Source organism: Oreochromis niloticus, linkage group LG19 (genome assembly GCF_001858045.2).
Source record: "Oreochromis niloticus isolate F11D_XX linkage group LG19, O_niloticus_UMD_NMBU, whole genome shotgun sequence".
In the NCBI taxonomy this organism is placed as follows: Eukaryota; Metazoa; Chordata; class Actinopteri; order Cichliformes; family Cichlidae; genus Oreochromis; species Oreochromis niloticus.
Genome location: NC_031983.2, coordinates 3,553,665 through 3,566,676, shown reverse-complemented (window position 1 = coordinate 3,566,676; position 13,012 = coordinate 3,553,665). Strand labels below are relative to the sequence as shown.

The following is a 13,012-nucleotide window of genomic DNA, read 5'->3' as shown; positions in this document are numbered from 1 at the left end:
ACACTGTGAGGAGGCTTAGAGTCATTTTGACCAGGATATGTCCATCAATGTGCATCTTAAAGAACAATGTAGGACTGCTTTCTTCCCTGTGTGTAATATCTTATGTAATTATGTAATGTCTTAGAGTGATGCTGGAAAACTAATTCATGCATGTTGGGTCCTCTTCCACATCGTGTCCTTGTCCTGTCTTCCTTTACTCACCCCTAACTGGTTTGCTGTAGATGGCCCGGAATCCCTAAGCCTGGTTTTTACTGTTAAAAGGGAGCTTTTCCTTCCCACTGTCGCCAAAGTCCATGCTCGTAGGGTGTTATCTAATTATTGGGGTTTTCTGGGGGGTTTTGTATTATCGTACCTTACAGTATGAAGTGCCTTGAGCCAGCTGTGCTGATTTCAAGCTATATAAATAAAATTGAATTGAAATTAAAAGTTGGAGTGTCTGTTTGAAGTGTCAGGTGTGTATGTTTATGGATGTGTATATAATTTAGAATAAACAGTATATTCATTGTAACCCCCCCTCCCCCCAAAACAAACAAACAAACAAACAAACAAAACATGAAAAGCTCTGACAGTTTAATTTTCCATTTAATATAAGGTACTTTAGATATTTTACAGAAATTGTACAGTTATGGTTACTTTTTTTTTTCAAAATAGAAAGACCTTACCTTGTTCTTTCGAAAAAAAGTAACCATTCTGTATGATTTGTTTGATTGTTGAAAAAGAAAAAACAAGTCTGATCATCAAAACAAGTTGGCTGGATCCCATCAAACATTTGTGCCTAGGGGTCTGTAACTTAATAGGCATACATGAAAGGGTCTAGCAGGCTGACAGATGAGCCACCTGAGAGTTATAGCAAGAGATGTACTTCTTTCAGAATGCAACAGATTTGCTGTCATGTCTGACCATATGTGTCTGTTTATATGTCCATATGGTTGAACAAGCTGGTTATCTTCAATGCATGGCTTTTATTCAAACTGTAGCATTTTGTAACTTTGAAAGTGCTATACAAATAAAGTTATTAAGTTATATGGTTGAGAGACTGAAAAAAATGTTGTGCATGATTCTCTGCTTATCTGCTTTGCTGCAAATACAAATACAAACTTAAATTATTTTGGAAAATTGCCTCAGGTTTGATAACTAAGGTGCTCACTTTGAAACTGGTGTATTATGCTGACAATTGTGATTATTCATTTTGAATCATTCTTATACACTACAATAGGTCATCCAACTAATTAGATTGCTTTTGAAAGAAACATTTGCATGTGCCTCAGTTGAATTTGTGTTTGCAAAGGAAAAAGGTTTGAATATGTTTACAAGCTGCTTTTTCCAATAATATTAATTGCAAAGCACTGTACACATGACATTATGTATGGCGCGTGAGACTCCTAAATGTTTGATCCTAGCTTGGTCCTGTAGAAGAAGAACAAATTCACTTTTATTGGGTGTACAGTATTTAGTGTTCAGGCTAATGAAATAATTATTCCAAACCACTCGGTGGCGCCCAAGCGTCGAGTTTGCCACCGTCACATGGAGAAGAAGAAGAAGGAGCACAAGTGGGCAGGGCTAGCATAACTGTAGAAGAAGTTTCTGGTAACGTTGGGAATCAACGCTCATGTTTGCTGTCTAACTATTTTCTGTGTGTAACTGAGTGGCTCAGTAACCCGGCTGTTAGACGGTGGGAGCTGGAGTACTGACTCTAACCTGGAGCAGGCTAAGCCGAAGCTACAGGCTGTTTACTCTGGGCTACGGCTACGGCTAGGACTAACTGTAAGCAGTGATGTTCGGGTGTTTGGTCGCAGGGAGGTTGGTGCAGACAGACGCGGTGCAGCTTTCCCCGGACAAGTTCGTCTTTAACCTGTCGGACTACGAGAATGTGAACCATGTGGTGGTATTCATGCTAGGTACCGTGCCGTTCCCTGCCGGCATGGGCGGTGCCGTATACTTCTCTTTCCCTGATCCGGCGAGTGGCGGTCCCGTGTGGCAGCTACTCGGCTTCATCACCAACGACAAGCCCAGTGCCATCTTCAAGATCTCTGGGCTGAAGGCTGGAGAGGGCGGGGCGCACCCCTTCGGTATTATGACCTCTTCTGCGTCTCCCTCCGTTGCTCAGGTCGGCGTGTCAGTGGAGGCTCTGGAGCAGCTGGCTCAGCAGATCCCGGTGTCCAGCGCCGCGGTGTCCACCGTAGACACCTTCCTGCAGTTCACCCAAAAGATGTTGGACAGTCTGTACAACTTTGCCTCTTCCTTCGCTGTGTCTCAGGCCCAGATGCTGCCGAACCCCACAGAGACTTTTATTCCTTCCAGCTGCATCCTCAAGTGGTATGAAAACTTTCAGAGGAGGATGGCGCAGAATCCGAATTTCTGGAAAAACTGAGAACATTTAAGACCAAAGAGCAAACCTGCTGAGGACAATTTCCAGGGTGCCTACAGGTCAACAAAATCAGTGTCGACCTTCATCTCTGTCACAATGCCTCTTCAGCTACAGAAAAACTGCTGCTCACAATGACTCCATCCCATCTTTTATCGGTCTGAACAATAAAGCACTTGAATTTAAAAGGAAAAGATGGGTTTTCAGCCACATGTACTTCCTAGATGACACCGTTAAATTGAATCCATTCAGTTGGTTTTCAATGTCTTAGTCTTGCTTAATAGTTCCACCCCCCCATGAGAGCATTTAGTTGTTTCCTTAGGGCATAGGGCATTTCTTCAGTATGGTCAAGAAGACCATGTCTTGCAAAGACATGGTCAGAAAAAGGAAATAAGGAAACATTTGGATTTTTGTAAAGTGCTAAATGAAGAGAGAGACATAAAAATCAGAGGGAAAAGCAAAACAAAAAAGTCAGTATTTTCCAAAGAGATACATAAATTCAACAACAAAACTAATTAATTAACAAACATGCTGATTTTTAATTATCATAAACTGTATAAAAACTAAAATGGGGCAAGCTTAAGAATAATTCAACCACAAACAGACTCTGTGACTGTACTTGTGTTACAGGATTGCAGTGCTGTGCTCTCAAAGCTTCATTGAAGCTTCAGTTTTTATTTGAAGTGATGTTAAAACAGAGTGCATTTTCTTCTATTTTGCCAAACTTGTCATTATAGATTTAATTTAAAAAACATTTCAGGGTATTATATTTATTTCTTCAAAAGAACTGTTTTTTTTTTTTTCAATTATAAAAAGAACCTTCTCAAAGATGTTTTTTTTTTCCATCTTTTGGATGAATGAATTTTGATATTTTACAAGAAGATAACTTTTCGATTACTTTATTTTACTTGGAATAAAATACTTTTTGCAAGTGCTGTGCAGTTTTGCATCACTTTTTATCATGTGCCAAACCTGACAAGCCTTTGGAAATGTAAATAAACTAGAAAATTATTACATTTATGTGCTCTCTGGTTTTCTATTGGCTGGCTTCTTTGAACCAGTCAAAAAAACAGTTGGAACAATTGCCAGTAGGTGGGGCTACTGCACTGTTTCAGTTATACTTAATGTCAAAGTGACTTGTTCTTCTTTATCTTTCCTGCCGTTGTGTTCTATGTGTGTTCAGTGTGACATATTACCCAATGAAATGTAATTAGATCTGGGACTGTTGCTACAGCTTAGGAACTACTTTAACAGCCAAAACATTGTTTTGTCTGGTGTCTTTAACTCATATTGTTAAAAACCATTAAAACATGAGGCTATCATCGGTAGGCGGTGGTAAAGTTTAACTTCAAGCATATAACATTTAAAACTGGCCTGTCTTTGTTGACGTGTAACAGCTGACATCTGTTGCCACTGGGCAAGACTAGGCACTTTCTAGGTGTCCTGATAAAATATCTGCAGCAGAGGTTTGGTGGACAGAGGGGCTGGCTGTGAGTTTGGAAGGTATGAAACTGTTGCAGTTGTTGTTACCAGAACCAGGAAGTAATTGCAATGAAACAGTGAGCCCGCTTTCCACTGCATTTTACTTATTAGTAGTTTTTGGTTTCTACAGTAAGGATGATGCTGGTACTGGTGCTATTTGTTCTGTTAGTTGGAGTTTGTTTTCTTCGCCATCTGACTGTTCTCAAACTGCCCAGATGTAAAAGTACTGCAAAGCTTCATGGGAAAACCCCCATTGTCATTGGTGAGTTTAAAGTCTGCAGACAGTTAATGTAAAATCACATAAGTATCTGTGTCAAGTTAGCAGAAGATAGCAGAGATACAGAAATGAGCTTAATAACATCCGGAGTTTGAGAAAAACTACTTACATACTTAGAACTGAAATCATCAAAGCAGACAAGCCCCAGCACAACTGAAATAACCACCTTAATATTTAATAAACCTTATTATTCGCTATTGTGTTCTGTCAGTGTTGAAGACGATTCAGAGAAATGCAGTGATCCATCAAATGCAATACTCACACCTAATAAAACTAACACAGAGGATTTACCAGCAACAAATCAAACATCTAAAACCTGACTAGAATGTTCTAAAAAGCTGATTTCTGTTTAATTAATAATTTCGTTAAACAACTATTCTCCTCTTTACCCGACTTAAATACTGTCTTTATACTGGGGGGTGATTTTAATTGCTGGTTAGACCCAGCCCTGGATTGCTCATCCACTAAGAGCAATGTTTTAAGCAAATCTGCATCTGTCATTCAAGCCTTTTTATCGGAATATGGAATGTGTGATGTTTGGTGTACCCTAAATCCTCACAAAAGAGATTACTCCTATTTCTCACATGTGCACCACACATATTCAAGAATTGACACTAATTGTCTGCAGCATGTCCACTCCTGTGCCTAGTTAGTAGTTATTTCATATCATGCCCCACTTGCTCTGTCTCTGTCTCTTCCATATCCTCCGGTAAAAGCTGCACAATGGTGCTTCAATTCAACCCTTCTGTCAGATGAAAATTTTGTAGAGTTTATCTAGGATGACATACGCTTTTACTTTGCCACCAACACTTCCCCAGAGACTTCCAGCCATGTTGTATGGGATGCCTTTGAGGCTTATATCAAACATTTTGTGAATAACTTGAAAATCTTAGCTCAAACAGCTGCAAAACCTATTTCCCCAGCATAGAGATGCTGAATTCTATAAGGCAAAGCCTTAAATATCTGTGTCCGAGTAGTCTATCAAAAGTTACAGCTGTCTTTATGAAGTTAATGAAAATCGCTTTATTTCGCCAAGACAGTGAGGTTCTCGCTATTACATGCATTTGAATGGAGTTCTCGCCTGAAACAAAGTATGGGTTTTCATTTTGTGAATAACTTGAAAATCTTAGCTTTAACAGCTGGAAAACCTATTTCCCCAGCATAGAAATGTTGAATTCTATAAGGCAAAGCCTTAAATATGTGTGTCCGAGTAATTTGTGTGTCCGAGTGTTCTATCAAAAGTTACAGCTGTTTTAATGAAGTTAATGAAAATCGCTTTATTTCGCCAAGACAGTGCGTTTCTGGCTATTACATGCATTTGAATGGAGTTCTCGCCTGAAACAAAGTATGGGTTTTCATTTTGTGAATAACTTGAAAATCTTAGCTCAAACAGCTGCAAAACCTATTTCCCCAGCATAGAGATGCTGAATTCTATAAGGCAGAGCGTTAAATATCTGTGTCCGAGTCTTCTATCAAAAGTTACAGCTGTCTTTATGAAGTTAATGAAAATCGCTTTATTTCGCCAAGACAGTGCGTTTCTCGCTATTACATGCATTTGAATGGAGTTCTCGCCTGAAACAAAGTATGGGTTTTCATTTTGTGAATAACTCGAAAATCTTAGCGTTAACAGCTGCAAAACCTATTTCCCCAGCATGGAAATGCTGAATTCTATAAGGCCAAGCCTGAAATATGTGTGTCCGAGTCTCCTATCAAAAGTTACAGCTGTTTTAATGAAGTTAATGAAAATCGCTTTATTTCGCCAAGACAGTGCGTTTCTCGCTATGACATGCATTTGAAAGGAGTTCTCGCCTGAAACAAAGTATGGGTTTTCATTTTGTGAATAACTTGAAAATCTTAGCTTTAACAGCTGCAAAACCTATTTCCCCAGCATAGAAATGTTGAATTCTATAAGGCAAAGCCTTAAATATGTGTGTCCGAGTAATTTGTGTGTCCGAGTCTTCTATCAAAAGTTACAGGTGTTTTAATGAAGTTAAAGAAAATCGCTTTATTTCGCCAAGACAGTGCGTTTCTGGCTATTACATGCATTTGAATGGAGTTCTCGCCTGAAACAAAGTATGGGTTTTCATTTTGTGAATAACTTGAAAATCTTAGCTCAAACAGCTGCAAAACCTATTTCCCCAGCATAGAGATGCTGAATTCTATAAGGCAAAGCCTTAAATATCTGTGTCCGAGTCTTCTATCAAAAGTTACAGCTGTCTTTATGAAGTTAATGAAAATCGCTTTATTTCGCCAAGACAGTGCGTTTCTCGCTATTACATGCATTTGAATGGAGTTCTCGCCTGAAACAAAGTATGGGTTTTCATTTTGTGAATAACTTGAAAATCTTAGCTCAAACAGCTGCAAAACCTATTTCCCCAGCATAGAGATGCTGAATTCTATAAGGCAAAGCCTGAAATATGTGTGTCCGAGTCTTCTATCAAAAGTTACAGCTGTCTTTATGAAGTTAATGAAAATCGCTTTATTTCGCCAAGACAGTGCGTTTCTCGCTATTACATGCATTTGAATGGAGTTCTCGCCTGAAACAAAGTATGGGTTTTCATTTTGTGAATAACTTGAAAATCTTAGCTCAAACAGCTGCAAAACCTATTTCCCCAGCATAGAGATGCTGAATTCTATAAGGCAAAGCCTTAAATATGTTTGTCCGAGTCTTCTATCAAAAGTTACAGCTGTCTTTATGAAGTTAATGAAAAACGCTTTATTTCGCCAAGACAGTGCGTTTCTCGCTATTACATGCATTTGAATGGAGTTCTCGCTTGAAACAAAGTATGGGTTTTCATTTTGTGAATAACTTGAAAATCTTAGCTCAAACAGCTGCAAAACCTATTTCCCCAGCATAGAGATGCTGAATTCTATAAGGCAAAGCCTTAAATATCTGTGTCCGAGTAGTCTATCAAAAGTTACAGCTGTCTTTATGAAGTTAATGAAAATCGCTTTATTTCGCCAAGACAGTGAGGTTCTCGCTATTACATGCATTTGAATGGAGTTCTCGCCTGAAACAAAGTATGGGTTTTCATTTTGTGAATAACTTGAAAATCTTAGCTCAAACAGCTGCAAAACCTATTTCCCCAGCATAGAGATGCTGAATTCTATAAGGCAAAGCCTTAAATATGTTTGTCCGAGTCTTCTATCAAAAGTTACAGCTGTCTTTATGAAGTTAATGAAAAACGCTTTATTTCGCCAAGACAGTGCGTTTCTCGCTATTACATGCATTTGAATGGAGTTCTCGCTTGAAACAAAGTGTTACCGCGCCAGATTCGCGGCTCCGAACCGTAGTAAGGAAACCTCTGGCAGTTACTTGAAGGTTTCGTGACTGGCTCGTAGCCGGCAACTAGCTTACTGTACAGGTCTACTCCGCTAGTGAAAAGATCGAAGGAGGCGTAGGAAAACTGCTTCACCGAACTTTATTCCTTCTCCGAGGCACGAACACCGTGTACAGTGAGCTGAAGACAATTTACTCACAGTGAACATTGCCGACCCAACTCAGGCTGCCAAGGGTTTTCTTATATACCTTTTTTTTCCTTATTTCCTTCCCTGTCTCTTCTGTCGCTATCCGTTACTTTTCCCTTCTCCTCTCTCTCCTCACTCCCACACATCCTCCATACATTTCCCATCAGGCTTCACCCTTAAAGGGCCATGCCGGTAACACTACCCCCACTCTGGATGATGATTAAACCCTTAACATCATTCCAGCACATGAACCCCCATTAACAAGGAAACATACAGCATTCTATGCGGGACAGTAGTCATGCCACTCACGCCGCCCCCCCACAGTCCATAAATGGTGATCCTTAGGAGGGCACAATCTTGAAGTCGACAACTGTCCATATCCTGTCCTTCACATATACAGTATTCATAAAGGGAAAAAAAAACACACAACAGCAATTACATTGATCCCATGAGCGTTCAGAAGTGAGGCCCACATTATTCAAGATGCGCTACGACATTAAGGCATTACAGCTGAACTTTTGCCCCTCTCTTACACCATTCGCCCCCATGTCCAGCCTTACTTCGTTAGTATAAACAGTTCAAACAATAACTTGCAGCCCGTCGACAGCCATATTACCCGCAAACAGTAAGACAAACAAGCCCAACAGTACACGTAAGAATAGCCCCCTGTAACAATTCCATCTACAACAGTCTTATATCACTTAACATCTGTAACATGGACAATTTTTTTTTCCTCTTTCTCTCTCTTTTTTTTTTAATGTTCGGATGACTGAGCAGGGCAGCGATCCGCCTACACCCCGACTCAGTTTGGGCATACTAGCCCTAGTGACTGACCCAGTCACCAAACATTTCCGGCGCCCGCCGTACACGCTGTGGTCTGGAACAGGGTGTGGAACTGGAAGGGTGATGTCCTGGTCCTTCAGCCTCATCCACGTAAGGCTGAACAGGGCTGGCTGGCGACCCGCCACCATCTCCCAGAGCGGGGGGTGGAGAGCCAGTATCCGGTTGATCTGCCCCAGATGGGGCCTCCCACAAGTCGAAGGGACCGAAGTCGATGTCGGAATCACTTTCGTCAAGCGCTGGAGGAAGCACCTCAATAGGTGCTGCCTGGTCGGAGTCTTGGAAGACCCAGCTGTTGTCCAGCGGCGCTCTTGAGTGATAAGGCTTGAGTCTGTCATGATGAACCACTTTAGCCTTTGCTCGGGGCCCCTTTTTAATGCAGTAGACCAAATCATCCAGCAGGCCTACTACGAAGTAAGGGCCCTCGTAGGAAGGCAAGAACTTGCGAACCTTGTGCCGCACTCTCTTGGTCCCTTTGATCAGATGCCACACTGCAGCGCCGACTTGATACTGAACTTGGCAGATGTTCTTATCGTACTGTCTCTTAGCACGCTCGACAGATTTCCCAAGAGCCTCCCGTGCCAGTTGGTGGGAAAGCTCCAGCCTTTCCCTGAGTTGCACCACATACTGCGGTACAGTGCAGCCTGGGGTCTCATCGGCAGGCAGACCCACGACCAAGTCAATAGGCTCGGTTATCTCCCGCCCCAGAAGCATCATGTTCGGGGTCAGTCCTGTGGAGCTGTGTTTAGTTGCCCGATAAGCCATGACAGCATATGGGATCATTATATCCCAGTCCCAGTGGCAGCGCTCCGCGGTGGTGGCTAAGGCCTTCTGAAGGGTAGCATTAAAACGCTCCACCTGACCATCGGACTGCGGGTGGAACGGCGTGGTGTGTGTCTTTTTGATTCCGAACAGTTCACACATCCCCTGGAACACAGCTGACTCAAAGTTGGTGCCTTGGTCACTATGCAGAGACTGTGGGGCTCCATATCTACACACCCACTCCGCAACAACCTTTTCTGCCACCGTGGGTGCTTGTTCATCAGGGACTGGATAAGCCTCCACCCACTTGCTGAAATAGTCTTGTACCACCAATATGAACCGGTTATGCCTCTCTGTTTCATTCAACGGCCCCATCAGATCGACTGCAATTCTTTCCATGGGGGCGCCGACACGTACCGTACCCATTGCTGCCTGGGGGGTTTTTAGGGGCCTCGCCCTTTCAGCACAACTAGTGCAAGTCCGGCACCACAGGGTCACATCATCTTTCATGTTGTACCAGTAGTACCTATTCTTCAGGCGTGCCAGGGTCCTTTCCGCCCCGAAGTGACCACCCACTGGGCCATCATGCATCTGCTGCATTACCGAGTGACGATAAGCATGAGGCAGAAGGATTTGAGGGAAAAACACATTACTTTCTGCACAGTGGAATTTCCTCACCAGTACTCCATCTTTTAGATACAGTCTTTTCCACTGCGCCCAGTAAGCTTTGGTTGCGGGGCTGCATGCTGCTATATCGGCCCAGACTGGTCGACCTCCCCCTTTTTCCTTCCATTCCCAAACTGGGCCTATATCCACATCGGTCTTTTGGCTAGCCACGAGTTGTTCTGGGGTCCAGCCACTGAACAGGCTAGTGTGATGTGACTCACCCACCCGGTGGATATTTGGGTGGGTATCGTGGCTATTACTGAGACCACAGTCCACCGCTGCTACAGGTGCACACTCCGGTCCTGCTATCAAGCTTTTCCCATTGCTACCATCGGGCCCCACTACCCCCACTAGGAGCTGCCCTGGGGGGTTGTGCTAGTACGACAGTCCTCTAAGTCACACTGCACACCTTTATGCTCAAACTGGCCGCTGTTGATGGTGGGCTCTGGAACTGTGCACGGGCATGAAGTACGGCAGGGTCTCCTGGAAAGTGCATCTGCATTCTGGTGGTTTTTCCCAGGTCGGTGCAGCACCTGGAAGTTATACTCTGCCAGCTTCTCCAACCAGCGGGCCAGCTGGCCCTCAGGCTCCCTTAGCCTGGTCAGCCAGCGGAGGCTGCTATGGTCAGTCCGGACAGTGAATGGCCTACCCAGCAGGTACTGTCTGAAGTGGGAAGTGAATGCCACGACTGCCAGAAGCTCTCGCCTGGTTGTGCAATAATTTTGTTCAGTAGCTGACAGCCGCCTGCTCCCATAAGCCAGGACCCGCTCTTCGCCCCCTTGCACTTGGGAGAGAATCGCTCCGATCCCACAATCGCTGGCGTCAGTGTCGAGGAGCAAGTCACCCTGGTCCAGTGGGTAACCCAGGACAGGGGCTGCTGTAAGCCGCCTTTTTAATTCCTGGAATGCTTCCTGGCACTCAGCAGTCCAGTTAAAACGGGCATACTTTTTAGTGAGTTCGTGGAGGGGCTTGGCTATCGTGGCAAAGTTCTCCACGAAACGGCGGTAGTATGAGGCTAAGCCAACAAACTGACGCACCTCTGTGACGGTCCGCGGCGTAGGCCATTCCGTCACCTGTTGAACTTTCTGGGGATCTGTGGAAATACCTCCAGCAGAGATGATATGGCCCAGATAGGCAACCTGCTCCCGGAACAGGCAGCATTTAGATGGCTTCAGTTTCAGGTTGGCTCCACGCAATCTGAGGAACACTTGCTCGAGCCGCTCCAGCATCTGGGTGCCATCCTGACCCAGGACAATGATGTCATCAAGGTACACTAAGCACGTTTCCCACTGCAGCCCAGCCAGGACTCTGTCCATAAGCCTCTGGAATGTGGCCGGCGCATTGCACAGTCCAAACGGCATCACATTCCACTCGAACAATCCCTTGCGGGTACAAAATGCGGCTGCTTTTCGGGCTCTGGGGGTCATCTCTACCTGCCAGTACCCTGATGTCAGGTCTAGTGTACTGAAGTACTTGGCAGTGGAAAGCGTGTCAAGGGTGTCCTGGATGCGTGGCAGGGGATAAGCGTCTTTAAGAGTTCGCTCATTTAGTGGTCTATAGTCCACACACAGTCTGGGGCTCTGATCTTTCTTTTTCACCATCACAATTGGGGCAGCCCAGCCGCTATTGCTAGGTTGAGCTAGCCCAGCCTCCAGGCTCTGCTGTACTTGCTGGTCGGCCGCTATTTGTTTGTCCCCTGCCATCCTGCGTGGTGGTTGCTTAACTGGTGGCCCTGGCGTGGTCAGAATGTCATGCTGGACAACACTGGTGCGACCAAGGTCGTTTGGGCCAGTGGAGAAGACATCACCATAGGACCGCAGCAGGCCTGCCAGTTCGCAACGGGCGACGCGAGTCAAACCGGGGCTGCTCTCAGCATAAAGGGCCTGCAAATGGCTTGGCACAGAAGCAGGGGCAGTACCATTAAGCTCGAGGGCTGCCAAGACCCTTGGTGGGTAACTCCCCGACCCCTCCAGGACCTGCACCGGCTGAAGAACCCCTGCCACGGCACCCCGCTTTAAGGTAACAGCCGCAGCCCCAGGGTTAAAGACTCTGATTGGGATGCTAGAGGGTTTACGAGGTTGCACAACTGCGTGAGCCACCAGCACTTGGTGCTTCCCCACAAAGCCCTTTGTGGGGCTTAGCATCATGTCCCTATGAGCAGCACAGCGGAAGCTGGAAAACCCGGGGACCACATACTCGCAGCCTGGTTCCAAAACCGTAGTGCGTGCCACCCTGACAACAAGCACCTGGGGTTGAGGGCACAAGCCAAAGCATGGTATCTTTTCATCAAACAGGGTTATCTCCTGGCGGCCATAGTCTAAGCAAGCGCACGATTGTTGCAGGAAAGGGTGCCCCAGTATAACTTCAGTGCCCTCAGCCATGTCGGCCAAAAGAAAGTCTACATCGTTAACACTGCTCCCCACATGTACAGGCAGGATGACCTCACCCAGGACGGCCAATCCCTCTGGACCAATGCCTCGTAGAGTCTGAGCAATGGATGCCTGCACCTGGGGTCTTGACTCTGCGGGGATGGCGTTAAAATAGTGGAGGGGCAGCACATTCCGCCGTGCACCAGAATCCAGCAAGGCCCGTATTTCCCGTCCCTGTATTACTATCTGGACACACATCACATCTTGGCCTCTGCTATGGAACACTGTGCCTGGGTCTCTAGCAGCTTTTACAGGCCTTTGGGCAGGTGAGCGAGGAGAGGGGCAGTTCCTCTGTAGATGTCCTATACCGGAGCAGTTATGGCAAACAGCCTCCTTCCTGCTTGACTTGTTAAATGTACTCCAGCCTTGGCGCCCACGCTGGTAAGGTCTTTGAGCTCTCTCTGGTGGTTCATAGCTTAGCATATGAACATTCTCCCGTACTGCAGCTGCTCGGGCCCCCTGTGCTGCAGAGACTCGTGCCCCTGGCTGCATAAGCTGCGTGACTGCCCTGGCGGCCCTTTTCGTTGTCTCGAACCTGTGGGCGATTTCATAGGCTCTTGCCAGGGTGCGTGGTTGTTCTTCCAGCAATTTCTGGACCATTTCAGCATCTGCCAAAGCATTAGTGAAGATCTCCACAGCAATACAGTCCTGCTCCAGCTCGGAGCGATTGGCATACACAATGGAAACCTTCTCATATATATCATCTCTGAGGGTGTGCAGAGC

General features: G+C 45.2%; 1 protein-coding gene across 1 annotated transcript; it reads left to right on the top strand.

Moving 5' to 3' along the window:
• Window positions 1-1,509: 1,509 nt before the first annotated feature.
• On the top strand, window positions 1,510-3,385 carry hikeshi (heat shock protein nuclear import factor hikeshi). The gene has a single exon (XM_005455960.4). The coding sequence runs from the start codon at window positions 1,775-1,777 to the stop codon at window positions 2,369-2,371; it is 597 nt and encodes a 198-aa protein (XP_005456017.1). The 5' UTR covers window positions 1,510-1,774; the 3' UTR covers window positions 2,372-3,385.
• The last annotated feature ends 9,627 nt before the right edge of the window (window positions 3,386-13,012 follow it).

Excerpts from the sequence above, each read along its gene's own strand:
- hikeshi (XM_005455960.4), top strand. The coding sequence starts at position 1,775 with ATGTTCGGGTGTTTGGTCGCAGGGAGGTTGGTGCAGACAGACGCGGTG.